The sequence below is a fragment of the Dermacentor variabilis genome, chromosome 11, assembly GCF_050947875.1.
Source record: "Dermacentor variabilis isolate Ectoservices chromosome 11, ASM5094787v1, whole genome shotgun sequence".
In the NCBI taxonomy this organism is placed as follows: Eukaryota; Metazoa; Arthropoda; class Arachnida; order Ixodida; family Ixodidae; genus Dermacentor; species Dermacentor variabilis.
Window position 1 is genome coordinate 63,189,988 of NC_134578.1, and position 16,532 is coordinate 63,206,519.

Sequence of the window (16,532 nt, forward strand, 5' to 3'; positions counted from 1 at the left end):
TCTAGCTGATGGTATAATTTTGCATTTAAAATAAAACAGCAAGCCTGTATTTATTGCGTCATCTGGTAAAAATTATGCAGATCCAATGCACATGTGTCAATCTATGTGAAGAAATTTTTTAATGGAGTGGTCAACTAAATGCTATACAATTGTCCGTTTCTGTTCTACGGCTTTGGTGTATAGCAAGCTGTCACGCACATGTGCTTTTTCGCATCCGTGCCCCGCAATGTGGCAAATGCTATATGTTGGCTTGCATTTTTTTATTTTATTTAACTTATTTTCAATGTACCAGCCGTTTCCTGGCAGATCGCCCCTTGTGGGCATGTTGCATGCCAAGAAAAATTATAAAAATTATAAACTAGTGGTGATCCTCTGAAACGGCTCTTTGTCCACGACTTAATTTTGTACCACGCGCGCCATCGCCACTGCCCCCATTTTGTCTTTGTGCCATTGTCAGAAATTATCACGGTAATTATAAACACGTGCAGGCACTTCTTCACCCGTCACCCGTTGTATGTGTGAGCGTATGCAACTCACATTGCAAACTATTGCCTAGAACATACGGGTTACCAGGAAGCAGAAAGATGAAAAATGTTGCCGATGGAAGACGAAAGCGATGATTGCTTAGCGAAGAGTTCAAATTAAAATGAAATTGCAGTCGTCATGTCTTTCTTTGAACTACGTCTCAAAATAAAATATTTTTCTACTATCTGCCGTCTTTTTTTATGTAAAGAATGCAGAATATAGATTTTTGTCAAAATACGTATAATTGCTTCCTGCTTATTCTCTTTCCTTTTTTCATTTGTCTTTATGTGTAGTTTATTCCATTCGCACTCTACCAATCTTTTTCTTGTGCAAAATTTATATCTAAGAGCATAACAGCAACAACTTCCTGCTGTAACCACCTCCGTTGAAATATTGTCCTTCTATGCAGAAAAGAGTTCCGAGCCGGAGTAGTCAATGCGATGAACTGATACGTTGAACATATTTTGCTTAATGAGGTAAAACTTGGTTCCTTCAGTTTGCGGCTAGCTCTAACATTTTGCGGTGTCTTAAGTCACCAAACGACTAGTTTAGGATAGGAACCAATATTACATGCTAGAAATTTTCAATCTAGCAGCTTAAGCTCACTTTTTTTAAACATCGTTTAGTTAATCGACACCAGAAAAAAATGCAATAAAGGGATCTCAAGTTACATCAGGTAATTGCAGAAATGCTTTTCGTAAAACGTACTTCAATGCGTTCAGCGGAACCAAACATCCCCTAGGCGGTATTTCCGCTGCCTCTTCAATGACTTGCACTGCGAAGGCTACGGCGAAGTGGGGCGTGCCCAAGACAATCCTCCTACTGAACGTCACCGTGACGCGCAGTTAAACTTTGATTTTTCGTGTTCGCGCAGATGCCGCCACTTCCGATTTTGGCGCCTACGACTCACCTAACCCGGCGGTCCTTAGCGAGCCGCAGTGCGCTGAGCCAGCGGACTCATCGCGTCACCTCACGGCGGCCGTGGTCCCTGCGCTAAGTAGCCGACCGTAGCTACATGCAATTGTAGTGCTTATGGGCAGCGTTTTCTTTGTGTATGACAGTGCCTGAGTGCGTGCCCGCGGTAATATGCTCCAATGTGGCCACGCTACGCGGTGCGGACCGGCTCTGTACTGCACCACATCGACCCATTTCTAGTAGCCACTTCCAACTTGAGCACTTTGAAGCGCTATCAATAGCTCAGTACGAACCGAAGTCAGCCAAGACGTCTAACTAGGAGCGGCTTAGAGTGAGCACGAGCTGGAAAGCGTGCGCATAGTCTGACCTTAAGTTCTGCGTGGTTCCAGGCTAGTTGAGTGTCCAAAACTACTAGAAATTCGCAAAGCCCGATGTTTACCGGAATGACACGCACTGTGGCCAAAGTTTACTTCCAAAGCGTGAGCGGACGATAATTGGCTTATTCAGAACGTATGTAACTTTTATCGAAATTTGAAAGATTTTCGCTTACTTTAGCCTGTTTATTAAAATACATCTATAAATCACCACAGTAGCGCGAGGAAGAAGTGCACTGGTCTCAACAACCGTCTTGATTGATGCCAGCTACTGGTCAGTAGCCGCCTCTTAAGGGAATCCGCTATAGCACGAAATAAAGCATACAGAAAAGAGTGTGTAGCAGGCTTTTGTTCAAGAGTCCTCGATTGAGTAAAATGTGATTTTAAGCTCCCCTCGAGAGCTCCACGCGCCGCGTCCGACTGCGAAACTTGGCTGAGGTGCTCACACTAGCTTATGTTTTCCGCGGGCTATGTTATTTCACGGAGCCTGAGGGGTGCTTCAGGAAAGCCTTAATATTCTTTGCGACATAACTTGCGCACATCTTTTTTTCTTGGTGCTGTAAATTTTGCTCTTCGATACAGGTGCCGAAAACGTGTGGGAGTATGCAGGGCCAAGGCTACGTTTCAGCTGAAGTTTCAGTCTTTTCCAGGAAGGTGAAGCAGGATCCTATTAATATGTTCCATAGACATCCGTTAAATACGCCGTCATGTCTGTTGACACTACATTTTCTGTGGGGGCGTCTTCAAACTTGAAGTTTCAACTGCGCTCCGTATGACAGATCAAAACGAAGCAATATTTAACGAGAACCTGAAACGTTCAACGCCACAAAATACAAGCCAAAATATAGCTCCACTCGAGCGTATAGTGTCACTAGGTTCAATATATTACCTAGGCGACTTCACCGCGCCAAGTGTTAGTCGATGAAAGTACCACCTGTGCGCGGGAAAATTAGTTTTCGGGCCGGCTGTACAGACAGCATGCCTTGTTGTCATACCACATCACCCAAGAGGTCTTTCTTATAGACAGATGACCGTAAGGATGCACGAAAAATTTTTCTTCTTTGTTTATGTGACCAGCGCTATCCTTCACTACTCTCGTCTTGCTCAGGTAAGGAAACAATTTTACATGGGACACCACGTATTCTCTTCTAAAAGCACCCAACCACTAAGGAGCATCAGTTATACGGTGCATTATCTAGATGCAATATGTAGTTGAGCCTTTACCAATGAGCCTGTCAATGTTATTGCAACAGCAGCTAGTAGCTCGAAACTGGCTCTTCTATGCCACTCCATGCTGTTAAAAGCGTTGACGAGAACGGCGATGACTGTTGTCGTTCATGTGTCATCGTCCCGCAGGGTGATCATGCCCGTTCGGCATATACTCCTCCGCAACGGTGAGATCGACCATATACTGCTCCATATCAGCCTTGCCAGAGGGCACGAAAAGAGCGCACTCATGACCGACACTCTAATAAAGGCACTTACGTGACTTCAAGCCCGAATGTGCCGGCCTGCATAACAAGACCGTTTTGCCCGGAACTTATCATCGGTCAGCGGCCCTCCACTCCGAGTTGATAAGTGAATGATAAATTACGACGTAATATCTGTATTGATAAAATATTTGTCTCTCGGCTATACGCAAGCAATTATATGTCCAGATTAGCGAATGATTACACTCGCGTCTTTATATGACCCAGCACCGTTTTTATATTGCGCAAACGCCGGATTTTGGAATGGAAATCTATTACTGTCCAGAATCTGCACTTGGGAGGCGGGATTGATCATTTTTTGTTTGTGGTAAATCTTCGCACTGGGTGATTCGTGTACAGTCTGGGGCACCGCCTAGACTCTGAGAAATATGATTTCAGATATTTATTCTTGCCGATGAAGGAGTTCCTTTATATTTTTACAAGTGTATTCATCTAAAGAAGTTAGGTATTTATGTAGTATTTGCGTAATGTACTCCAAAAATAATGTAAATATTCGAGCTACCGAAAAGTGTTCGTTGCTTTGTAATCGTTTGTTTATTTTTCATTTTTTTTGCAATTTTCTACCTCGACCAATCTCGACCAGTTTATTGGGCTACAGCTCCTTCATAGTCTTCTTTTTTCACTACCTCTGTGGAAGATGTCAGAATGTGCAATCTTACAGAATGTTACAAATATTTTTTTTTGCAGACGTTACGGCAATTAACAGGTACTTGTCGGTTGTTGCATCGTTCTTGCGACTTACTCTAACAACTCACGTGTGATGATATGGCATTATAAATGAATTTTCATTCTGACCTTGACGCTACATAAGGTCAAAAATAATGCTTGTTTGTAAATTTAAAGAAAACAACTATTATTGCAAACGGTTTCATATGGTACAATGTGAAGGCATTTTTTCTTATTGGTGATGCGAAGCGCTAGCTACGCTTATACTTGTTGGTGCCGAACTGACGGCAAACAAATATCCTCAATTTCATAATGTGAATATGTAACCTCAACATAAACCGTGATAACCGGGCGTGATTTGCTTGGCCCGAAGTGCTTACATCAGAATGACTAAGAAATTTTCAGTGAAATAGAAGGTTTCTTCTTATTTGGATTTAACACAAATAAATAAGATCCCGTTGCTAAAGAGCCATGTCTTTGAAGTAGTGTTCGTTCGCTGAAATCGTTCTATGTACCCCAAAGCAATCGAACAGTTTTAGGATGTTCATTGCAATGTAGGCAGTGTTTATGACAAGAATGAAAGAAACGGGATAATTAAAAGTGTAGCAACATGGTGAACATATGTGTAAAAACTTTGGATGGTTATCCCTCATGTAAATTGGTTTTCTTAGCAACATTCTGGGAATAAGGCTAAGGTCAACCAAACGGTGCCTTACATACTATGGAATCACAAATTGTTTGATGGTGAATATTGTCAGAGTTGATACTTGAAAATCGGCACCACACCGACAATTACATGATAAGTTATTTGGGCTTTAAAATATGAATATCTGTAAGTTGTTTACAAGTTGGAAATAGAAGTCGGAGGAAAGTTTGAAGTTGGCGGCAGTTGATTCCGTTCCTCTTGAATCTGTACGCAATCACGTTCTAAGGAAATATTAATACAATAACTTAACTGGACTAGAGCTTTGGCTCCATACACTTTTACACTTTGTACACTTTTAAGGCTCCCTTTTGGTTGGTATTTGTTGTGTAAACTTGCTGTTGTTCCGCAGGCGAAGGACTTTCCAGTGAATACAAAGGGTAAGTACAACAGCAGTTGCTTCACTGTGCCTAAATTTTTCTCTTCAAACAGAAATATTTGCTTGAAAGTGTAAACCGCAAATATGTTATTTTTTATTGTAGAATGTGGAGTGTCCGAACCAGTAGGTGGAGTTGTAAATGGGAGGTATATAACACACTCCCATGTTCCCTGGGTGGTAAGAAGTGGCTTTTCATACTTCGTTCATTGTATTCACGTATGTCCAACAGCTCAATACTCGTTGGCGCAATGAAACAATTTTTTTAAATTTTCTCTAAAGCAAAGTATCGCATGGAGAGCAAGCAAAGGCTCCGTAAGAGAAGTCTACTGGGGCTATTGCGTTTCGCCGGCAAGAGCGCTGTTTAATTATGGCTTTATTCCTCCTCAGTAGCATGCGCTGTATGTTCGTCTTGGATGGTTCAATAGCATACAAATGCAGATGCCTGAAACTCCAACTCAAAAATGTGTTGTTTCCGCCACTACGGTTTGGCTCCTTTATGATAGCGACTTGGTTCTTGATAATTCAGAAATAAATACGTATAATTACATCCTAGAACTTCACTTCATACCCACTATTTCTTGATCTTGTTAAAATGAAACGTGATCCGCTAACACGCAGAAATGAAAACTATGAATATGACTATAATTTGATCAAGTCACGTAACTAGGAATTGAGAAAGTAAACATTAAGCTGAGAATTCCGAATCCCATGAATGGGGAACATTCTTGATTTTTTTATTGTGCAGCCTGGGTGGCAGTGCGCATAATAAACAAGCAAGGCTCCACGAAAACCTCTCAATGAATAAATTTGCATGGAAAGCGCATTCATACATTTATGAATTGTTCGTTGTGAAATAACTTCTTAACGAATTCTTTATACTTATCCAGAATACAGGGCATGTTTTCGTCCACAATCAAAAGGAAATTTTCGTCCACAATCACTTATCGCTAAAATCTGGTAATCGTTATAGTAGTTGCCTTATTTGAACTACAGAGCGCAGCAAGCTAAGCAATTTTAAACTATGGGGTTTTACGTGACAAAACCACTTTCTGAGGCACGCCGTAGTGGAGGACTCCGGAAATTTCGACCACTTGGGGTTCTTTAACGTGCACCTAAACGTAAGCACATCGGTGTTTTCGCATTTCGCCCCCATCGGAATGCGGCCTCCGTGACTGGGATTCGATCCCGCGACCTCAAGCTCAGTAGCCCAACACCATAGCCACTGAGCAACAACGGCGGGTAAGATAAGGAATCTCACCCGTGTGTACAAGAAGAAACTACAATTGCAAGCAGGGGGCCTGCTTGAAAGTAAACGACGCGACAAAAAATGCCGAACTTGCTGCAAGACAAGCGAATATATTTCCTGCATGTGATAACACTTTAGGTTGCCCTTTGCATGACAATACGTATTTTAGCGAGGTCATGAGTATGTGCACGTGCGAAAAGACGTTCGAAAGAAAGCGTTTTTGCAGGTACGGAAATGTTTCTGTGGGAATTTTACTTAGAAGTGTGTGAAATTTACGCACTCTTAATAGTTATGAAAGTCATATTATCTGCCTCCAACCACCACTGGCAGCGTAAGTTAAGAATATGAATGGCTTCCTTAGACATTTTGTAGCGGTTTGCCATGCATGAAAGGGTCGTTGAGGCACTGCAATGCGGTAATGTAAAAAATTCAGTATTGGGCGAGTGCAATATATTGCATGAAGCAATGTCATGGTATCATTTTGTGGCTCTTTTGCTGCAGTTAATCATTTGAACAATTTTATGCAGTTCGGAGTCCATGCTTCCGATAGAAATCATCAAACCATTTCTGAAAAATGTTGGCAATGTCTTCGCGTGTATCTATGCCCCACAACCAACAAGAGACCGATGCTGCATTCATTCTGAAATAATTCAGAGTTCTACTCTGTAGACGATCGTGAATTGTTCTCGCTTCATTTTTGTTTACTCGTGATTGCTGGTACATGACACGTGAAGATGTCATCCAATTATGAAATGCACTTTCTTATTCGCTCAAGGTCTTCCTTAGTAGGGTATACCATGGATATCTGCGGTACTGTACTGGAAGCATAATAACAAAGAACGTCATCGCAACAGCGGCTCACTGTGTTGAATCAAGGTAATAGTCATTCACTTTCCTATAAGTAAACATCAATCAAAGGAAGTCCATGTGCAATAATTCTTCTAATAACGAACAACTTTTTTTAATAATTTGAAAGCAGGAAGAGGGAGCGGCATATGTATAATTATTCGCGATGCTCCCCGTAGTATGTTTTTATATTATGTTGATGCTCAAAACTGTTACGGGTCGTTCCCAGACGCGGAGAAAGGGGATCACAAAGACGTACCAAAGAGGCTCACCAATTCGTCGTGGTCGATGCTGATGTACTGTATCCGCTATAGCACCTCGCTAAATATATTGTGGAAAGGCATTCTCAATTTTTACTTTTTCCACCCCAGAGGTCGTTTCATGTGCTCTGGTATTCTATACCTATAGGTACACTAAAGAGAAACGCAAAGTAAATTTAAAGAATAAACGCAGTCTTTCAAAGCACCATTTTCGTTCATTTTGTGTTAACTTGTTTATTACTGCAAACAAAAATGAAAGCTAAACTACCATCACTTTCTTTAACTTCGCGTCAGAAGAACTGCATTGGCACTTAGGCATGACATCGTATGTTTCTGTTTTTATCTCATGTGGGCTGCCACAGCACAGTAGAGGTTTCTAAACTTGGTGTGTTCGCACTTTGGCATTTCTTCAATACAATGGAGACTGTGGGTGCTATAACGTAAAGCTATTACAAACATTTCTATTCCAATTCTGCAACAGCATCTCACGATAGCCGAAAAAAATTTCGGGCCACCTTCACTACGCCTCTGTGTCACGTAACGCCACGGAAACCAAACCCGATATGATGACTGCACAGTGATTACGCCTGATTATACCGAATGAAAAAAAAATCTTATTTTGACTCGATGTATTTTTCGCCATTAGGATTCTCCTTTTCATCAAACCTTTTCGGGCTTGCGTCCACTTCGCCTCTCTGTCACGTGACGTCACAAAACGGCAATAACTCACTGCGACAAAGCGACGTGCACGCGTTAAAGACACATTATTATGGCGAACAAAACCTTTCTTTTTTCTGAACAGCTCGAGGTGGCCCCATTCTGAAAGCAATTGAAGGTCGCTTCCCGCCAATCGCTCTGGCAATACCTTTTCGAAGCTGTCGGGCAGCATGCATTTATTTTAGTATATAGTTGTTTTCCGCGGCATTATAACTTTATCGAGCAATTTTGGCCCGACATCACTCTGTCAACGGTTGATTCTTTGCTTAGGATCCGTTATGGCTGCATTTTTAACGTTCCGTTGCACGCCGCCGCGATTTTCGACCAGCCACCACAACCTAACCAAAAAGAGAGAGGACCAGACGCAGACACTACCGGCACCACTCTCTCCATCCGGCTATCTACTTTCACTGTGCTGGCTCGACCTCATCGAAATCCTCTCCGCTTGAACGTGGTTCTCACCTCTTGTCAGCCAATGCGATAAGAAAATAAGCTCAATATGGGCAATGCTGTTCGCTTTTAAACAAAAAAGGTGACCTCCTACAAACGAGGAGCGCGTTCGATTGGGTTTTTAAACAACGCAAGAGTTAGCGCCCGGTGCTTGCTTAAGTGGTTACTAAAAATTCACATCAAGGGATTAGAATAAAAAGAGATCGGAATTGTTTCATGGTATAGGACCCCTTGTTATTCACAAAAAAATATTTTCTAGAGCCAGGCACACGCCGGGGAAAAGTGCGACGTGAAAGAGAGCTGGTGTGGGAACGTGCGAAACTCCATTATAAAAATAGCGACAACCGCCGGCAGCGGCTCGCAGTTTTTGGCAAAAGAACATTGCTCATTTGCTCAAGCTCTACGGTCTGTGTTATATTAGGTGGGTGTGTAATAGCAGGCAGCCAATGCGGGAGTTCGGCCTCTCTCTTAAGCCATCCGCTGCTTTCTGTATTCCTCTGCGTGATCAAGCAGGGAACCCGGCAACGGTGAAATGGGTGCTCGTTAAATCAAGGCTATCTCATACCGAACGGCACTTCCAGGAGCAAACTTGCGTGCTGGTCGACAACGCAAAATGATGCGCGATAAATGCGTTTTGTCTAGCAGCTGGTCCTAGCTCAATCCAGGGGGCGCGCAAAAGTTATCTTCCAATCACGTAGCTCGGCTATGAGATGAAATCTTGTCGCTCCTTTCCGAACATCCAGGGGCTTTAGGAACGTCAATGCAGTGCCGCCACCTATTTTTCGTTATCCCTTTCTTTCTTGTGGCTTATCGAACCTCTTATCGAAGAACATAGTGCATTTTTAATGCAACAGAAATGTAGTTTAGCAACAAAGTTGAGTTATTTTTTTGTTTCGCGTCCCGTTAGCATTATACTACATGTGAAGACGAGAGTATGGGTGAAGAGAAATGCTTGTAATGAAGACGTTTACTACGTTGTTTCTTTTTGTCTCACAGAGGCGACACAATTCTAAAGATGCACGTTTTCTACAATACCTCGATTCCTAAAGGAGGTACATGCGTGACTGTGGAACGAGGGATTATTCACCAAAAGTATGTAAGACCTGAACGAGGATACGACATTGCCCTCATAAAGGTAGACCTGATGTATACTAACCCTTCAGATCAAAAGTCAGCCACAGATTGTGCAGTTGTTTCCGCTAATAATTCAAGATGATAAGACTAAGCGATAGATGGAGCGCCTACCGTGTAGCACTATGCAATCTAACCAATATGATGCAACAAAATAATTACGAATTTACAAATGCAAATTTGTTAGAACACTGTAACTATCACGTTTTAATAAAGCTATATTTGCCAAAGTAAAAACAAGAATCCGAATGTTTTATAAATTCCATAATTTGTTTATAAGTAAACTACTCATTAAGCTTTATTAAGTATTTAACGGTAAGCACTGAGCGGCAACTGTGTGTGGACACTCTAACTATTCTTAATTACATCCGTTTATTACTTTATTTTCGGGGCTACTTTAGCTAGTATAGAGCTAAGGCGAATGTTATGCTAAATGCCGACGTGTGCAAAAAGACGGCCCAACATCTGGAACACCCTAGATGCTTGCGAATTAATTACTAGATTCAAGTATGTCAATATATGTAGGTACCGAAAACATAGAGTTCACCATCATTAAAATTTACAAAGGAAAACGCGCTATAACGCTCTTATCCCACCTCGCGCTCTAGAATTGATCACTGAAAGTCACCATTCAGTGGTGCATTCCATAGACGCTCCTGCACCCATGTCGGCTTAAACGAGGTTCGTTGAAGAGCGGCAGGCATATACAAATTACATTTACTCAGTGACTGAATTTGTTCCGACGCTTGCTTTTGAACCTTGTTTTCTCAGCACAGCAGCCTTATGTGCTAGCCATTCGACCAGGAACTACACAGTACCCAGGCTGGGCGCGAAAATGGTTTGATGCAAACATACATAGACAGAAAAATGCATAAAAACATGTTGAGATCAATATTTATCCCCAAGAAAGTGCATGAAATACTCTAAAGATGTTAACGTAATATTAGACACATTAAAAGGGTTAGTTAGGGCTAATATCGGAAGTTTCGTGCTTGAAAAATGACAAAAATGAAGCTTTGCTGCTACGACTATTTCTAGTATGTATCTATTAAAATGCATTAGCATAGTCGAATGCTTAACAATAACAGCCTTCATAAGACGTTTCAAAGCCCTCTACTGGGCTATGCTTTGCCAAAACAAATGCACCAGTGATATGTATTAAACATACATACCCTTGATGTATTACCCCATTCAAGCAACAAACTGAAACTGACATACGCTGTCCTTTTTCTTTCTCGGAAGCTTGTCAAACCACTTCCGGGTTTCAGCAGGTTTGTGAGGCCTGTTTGTATCCCTCGGGCAAGCTCGAAAACGCCAGCTCGTTCGTTGCTTGTGGTGGGATTTGGTGCTATTGATTTCAGTAAGTGTACGCTTTCTATAGAGTTCCCCTTAAGAAACGCGATATTTCCACTCTTTTAAATATTTTCTTATCTAGTCCAGATCAGCTGTCATAAACAATAAAGATGATGTGAGGCTGAACCTTAACTGACAACGTGCAACATGTGAAAGTCATCAGTGCCACTTTATCCGTCAGTGCAAGTGATACAGCATTATAGACAATCACCCGATGACCGCGGTAATTTATAACAGCTTACGCCTGAAAACAACCTACGTTATAGCTGAACACTGAATCAGCTTACGAATAAATGAATGGCAGGTTTTTCTTCTTGTGCGTGAATTCCGTTACTCTAAATTTATAGTGGCCTCTAGCCGAAATCTGTAATGAACTGGGCCAATTATTGTTCCAATATCTATTCTACGTCCACACTCTGTCGTGGATTGTTTGCTACGTATATTTCAAACCTTTCAATGCCATTTTATATCGTAAATAAATCAATTTCATTTGTGGGATGCAGTCCTTTATGGTAATTAAGTTCGAAGTGGGCGCTTGTGAAAAGTAAGCACGCTAAAGGTGAGGCCATCAACACATTTAATTCTTTCCAGTGGATTTGTATTTATTCTTTGAACGGTGGTCTGCTTGTGACAAACATATGAGCAGGCGTTGAGAGGCGCGACAGGTGAAGTCTCTGGTGGCGCCACAGAACAAAAGTGCATCTAACACACAAATCAATGGAAACTACCTTTGCAGCTTTCCTACAGTAATTCTGCTGCTTAAACACTGCTTATCCTCAACGTTGTTGCTAGCTGCGGGTTCAAGAACATGATTTGACTGCTCCAAGTGTGAGCCTACGCGATAATACGTAACGCAGGGTGGCGGCTGTACTCTTTCGTGTGAGGCGTGGCTGATGCCTAATTAGTGCAACTGGATCGTGGTTGCTTGGGTCACTGCATTTGCTGCACGGCCAGAGAGGAAAAATGCTTTGCTGGAGAACCATTTTTCTATGCACATTAGCTATACATAATGACATGGCTTAGGCGGTAACACGGTTTGCACTATTACTTTGTTATGCACAGACTTATCCAAAAAGTAGAAGTTTGATGCACAGACACATAACAGCAAACAGTTAGTTTACAAAAGAGTACAGAATACGTTTGTATTAGGAGTGTCGAAGACATAAGTTTAGCGCAGAACTCCTCAGTTAGAAAAATGAAGTTAATTACTCTTTTTTTGATCTCCTAACGAGGTTAAGGAACAGCGGATGCCGCGATATTTCATTGCAGTCAGTAGAGTAACAGCACGCGTGCCCGACAACTTGGTGGTACGAAAGCAAGCGCTTTTGGACAGTACAAAAACGGGCCGAAAAAAAAAACTACATGGGCCGAATTCACCTAGCCTTTAAATACTAAGTTATATTTGCAGTTGGTCGGCCGCCTTTGATAATGATATGTTCCGCACCAGAATTGCTTAGGATTTGTTCTTACGAGCAATTCTAGCGTACTAGTTGTTTATGAATACTGGCCCAATTTAACAGAAAATTGATGCGCCTTAGGGCACACAATTCGTGCTTAGAGAATATTTAGGAAGCGTTTGTTCTTTCGAAGCAAATTTTCATAGGGAACAGAGCCCGTGAGTGACGCATGTCTAATGCCAGCACTCAAAAAATAAAAAAAATAAAGTGCCTCTGACAAACAACTCTTACAGCTCAATCTATGTTATTTCACTAAATATATGCCGATAAACATACCGTATATGGTCACAACACTTATACGCCTAGTTCTATTGTGTTCTTGCCTGTGTTGAGCCATCACGGGATGATAACTTATTTTTCACGACGCGAACGTACCCGAGAGATATCAACAAAAGTCACTTGCGTATATACGCAAATTTCCATATTTCGGCGTGCGTTCGACAACGCTAAGTAGTAATCTTATAATTCCAACTGGCAATTTTTTCCTCAATTCCTGCATTAGTATTGGGCCAGCGAAGTTTTAGCCACATTTATGTGCGCGTTAAACTGAAAACATGTACGTGTTTCATCACGAGGCCACTATTATAAGTTACAACTGCTAAAGTTCACCAGTCACGTGACCGTCCTTTGCACTTTTCACTGAGCACAGTGAACTTTGTCCCTGCGCAAGGCAAATATTGCAGGAACCTGTATATTGTAGCTTAATGACATCGTATGACAAATGTTCTTTATCTGTACATTTTACCTCCTGCTTTTTAGATCATACCGAATCAAAGCACCTGCAGTACTATGCAACAAAGGCTCTATCAGATAAAAAGTGTGATGTTGCGCTGAAGGATCAAAGAATACACGCGACTAGTGCCCGCGTAATCTGCGGAACAAGCAGCCACCAAAGGGCATGGAAGGTAAATACATTTGTCCTTTTAATCTTCTATTGTCCTTTTTATTGCGTTGAGACAGACGAATATATGGAAATTACCTTGTTGCAATTCTCAATACAAACTATATCAGGGAGTAACAGCCACAAGCAAACATCATTTTGTTGCCAACCTAAAGTAAAAAAAAAATATTTACTACTCGCATCATAAAACGCTTAAGAAATTTCATGGCTATTCTGACGTTCCACAACATTTACCGCTCTCGCGAGCAGTGCAAGATATTTCTCCTAAATCAGCCAAATACTACAGGAACGCCAATATTTTGTGGCATAGATGGAATGCCAAAGCTATCACGGAAAAACAATAGCGGGTTGATATTTAAAGGCATCTCCCTAAATTTCGTGGCCTAAGGAACTTGCGCGCGCGAGTAAGTTGGTGAATAACTTACCGAGGAATTCATTTTTTTTTGCAAATCATTGCCATAGCTTCCACATGCTTTTTCATTTCCCTATATTAGGAACACAAACTCGAAATACTTTAGCCTTAATACAGAGGGATTTATGCAGTGAAAGTGGATGCTACGAGCTACAACTTCGTCTTGCTCGCGCAGGGTGATTCCGGAGGACCGCTAACGGCTATATCGAAGAGTGGGAAGTCAACTCTGTATGGAATGGTGTCCTTTGGGTCTGGAAAAAGAAATGCACATGGCCCGACGGTCCATACGCGCGTTTCCGTATTTGTTCCCTGGATACGGGAGTCGCTGAAAAATATACGGAGCTGGAAACCCGTCGTTGCCCAGCTCGCTGCAGAACCAGACCACTCTTGCACGTGGTAAGGTCTTTGCGATCCAAGACGTGTCGTTTATTAAAACGTTGCTCACCGACTTCGCACAGGTTGTCATTGTCTGTTGATTGCTTTCGTCTCCACTAAATATATCGTTACGCTCGCACATTTTGTTGTTTTATTTGTTTGCGGCATTTTTACATCTACAAGTGAAACATTACAATAAAAACTCGTGCTCTTTTGGAGTCACATTTCTCAAATGCAGGTTTATTTCGCAGAAAACAAGTCATTTCAAACGTCTTCCTCCAGTATAATTTAGAAAGCCGTATGTGAGTGAGTGAGTGAATAAACTTTTATTTGGTCCAGCACAGCGCAATAAAACGCGCACCCGGCTAATCCCACGACGGGACTGACAAATCTAGTCTGCCGGCCCGATCGCGGGCGCGCTGGACGGCCAGGATTTGGTCCTCAAAGATGGGACTTCGTAGGAGCGCGTCCCACTCTTCCTTGGTGAACTTCGGGCCCAGCGACCCGCACTCCCAGAGCATATGAGGCAGCGTAGCTACCTCACCACAGGCCACGCAAGAACAATTCGGATAAATATCCGGATATATGCTATTAAGGGGCGCTGGATTTGGGTACGAGTTCGTTTGCAGAAGTCTTAGTGTGACCGCCTGCGGCCTGCTTAGCTTGGAGTGAGGCGGGAGGAAAACCCTTCTCTCTAAGTAAAAGAATTTCGTGATTTCGTTGTGTGTGAGAGGAGCGTCTCTGTGTCCGGGGAGAGAGTCGCCCGATCCGAGTGCAGCGCGTGCATTATTTCAATTGTTTTATCAAGAATATCTAGCGTAGTGCCTCCACACAATGGATGAGGCAGATTTACGCTCTGCATTTTCGATAATGATGCTGTGACTGCTGTATTTCAGCACGTAATGATAATTTTACAACCTGATGATGGCGTTCAGCCACTTTCCGAAGCTTTCATTGGGATTGCTGCAATATACTACGTACATCTTTCAGATATTTTGAGCGTAAAAATTCTTTCACATTATGTAAATGAGTTTATGCGCCCATAAAGTCAACATGAACTTGGGTTTCTAAAATAGGCGTAGCATTACGCAGTGTTTTAGAAGCGTCAACCAATTAGAGTAAAGCGAGAAGAATCAGGTTCATTGAAAGCCAATTGAAAAAAACAAGAACCTACAACAAACAAAATGACAGAACAAGGAGAAAACACGTAGAAAAATCTACACCGGGAAAATGCAGCAGATACGATGTGTTGAAATCCATACGCAGTGAAGGTTTCTGTGAGTGCACAAAGAGTGTAAACATGAGTTTGTGTTTATTGAATGTCTGCATAAAATGACACGGAAGCCTTTATTAAAACGTGGTAGAGAGGCTAATGCAATGCCACCACTGCTGCCGCAAAAGCGCGAAGATGAGCTTTCTGGTTCTTTTTTTCCCTGCCCCACGGCCGGCACCCCCGCTGCTGCGGATGCGCAGAGACAAGCGGTCACAGGTGGTGGTGCATGGAACTCAGCTGTGCGCGCAGCGCGCTTAGTCCCCTGAGATTGCTTGGTCTCTTGGACTAGAGAAGAGCCAGGCGCGGCCTGGCGAGGTTTGCTTTTAAAAACGTTTGCAAACAATCAGTTAATGAAGGGTTGGGATCAAGGTATGAGCAGGAACCAAAACTCCTTCTCGAAAAGACCCACTGAGAGTTTCGCGGTACATGATGCCCGAAAGCTTGTCAGCTGTTCAGCCCCATTCATCTGGCAAATCAAGACGATTGTATCTTCTTCTTCAGCGACGATGTCCTTAAATTGCGCAAGCATTGGTACTCTTCCCAGCGAATGTCGAGAAAATTAGATGGTGTAACACCTTCGTTTAGCCTGCTGCTGTGTTCTCTCACTTATACGTTACTTATACTCAGGCACTTATATCTCACTTATACTCAGGTACCTTGGTGTTTCAACAGTGTAGTAGTTCGTACCAGGTAAAGGAATGCCGTAAATCCTCCAACTTCTACATTCAATGAACCAACTTGTGAGTTGAGAATTACACATAGAAGATCTCGATGAGGGCTAGTTGGTTCATACTTAGAACTGAGGTGAAAGAGTGCGTAAAAGACGAGGACACAAGGAAACAAATACCACAGACAAGCGCGGTCTGTGGTATTTGTTTCCTTGCGTCCTCGTCACACACATAGAACACACATAGTACACATAGTACACACACAAGTACACATAGAAACAGCATCTAACTTCTCTGCTCTCATCTTTCATTCAAGAATGTTATGCTTGTTACGCGGAGAAGAAAGGATATCACTGTTAACACGGTGTGCAGTTTCCCACGAAGTGTTTTA

At 42.2% G+C, this 16,532-nt stretch overlaps 1 protein-coding gene across 1 annotated transcript; it reads left to right on the forward strand.

Moving 5' to 3' along the window:
• Nucleotides 1-2,749: 2,749 nt before the first annotated feature.
• On the forward strand, nt 2,750-14,273 carry LOC142564200 (chymotrypsin-like elastase family member 2A). Its single transcript, XM_075675105.1, has 8 exons — nt 2,750-2,922; nt 5,026-5,053; nt 5,156-5,229; nt 7,074-7,174; nt 9,568-9,706; nt 10,945-11,062; nt 13,272-13,417; nt 14,001-14,273. Exons 1-8 carry the CDS (start codon nt 2,842-2,844, stop codon nt 14,223-14,225), a joined length of 912 nt encoding a protein of 303 aa, XP_075531220.1. The 5' UTR covers nt 2,750-2,841; the 3' UTR covers nt 14,226-14,273.
• The last annotated feature ends 2,259 nt before the right edge of the window (nt 14,274-16,532 follow it).

Bases quoted from the DNA above. Each gene is read 5' to 3' on its own strand.
- LOC142564200 (XM_075675105.1), top strand. From the start codon at position 2,842: ATGACCGTAAGGATGCACGAAAAATTTTTCTTCTTTGTTTATGTGACC. The intron at 5,230-7,073 runs GTAAGAAGTGGC...TATTCGCTCAAG, and splicing joins ACTCCCATGTTCCCTGGGTG to GTCTTCCTTAGTAGGGTATA. The intron at 9,707-10,944 runs GTAGACCTGATG...CTTTCTCGGAAG, and splicing joins ACGACATTGCCCTCATAAAG to CTTGTCAAACCACTTCCGGG.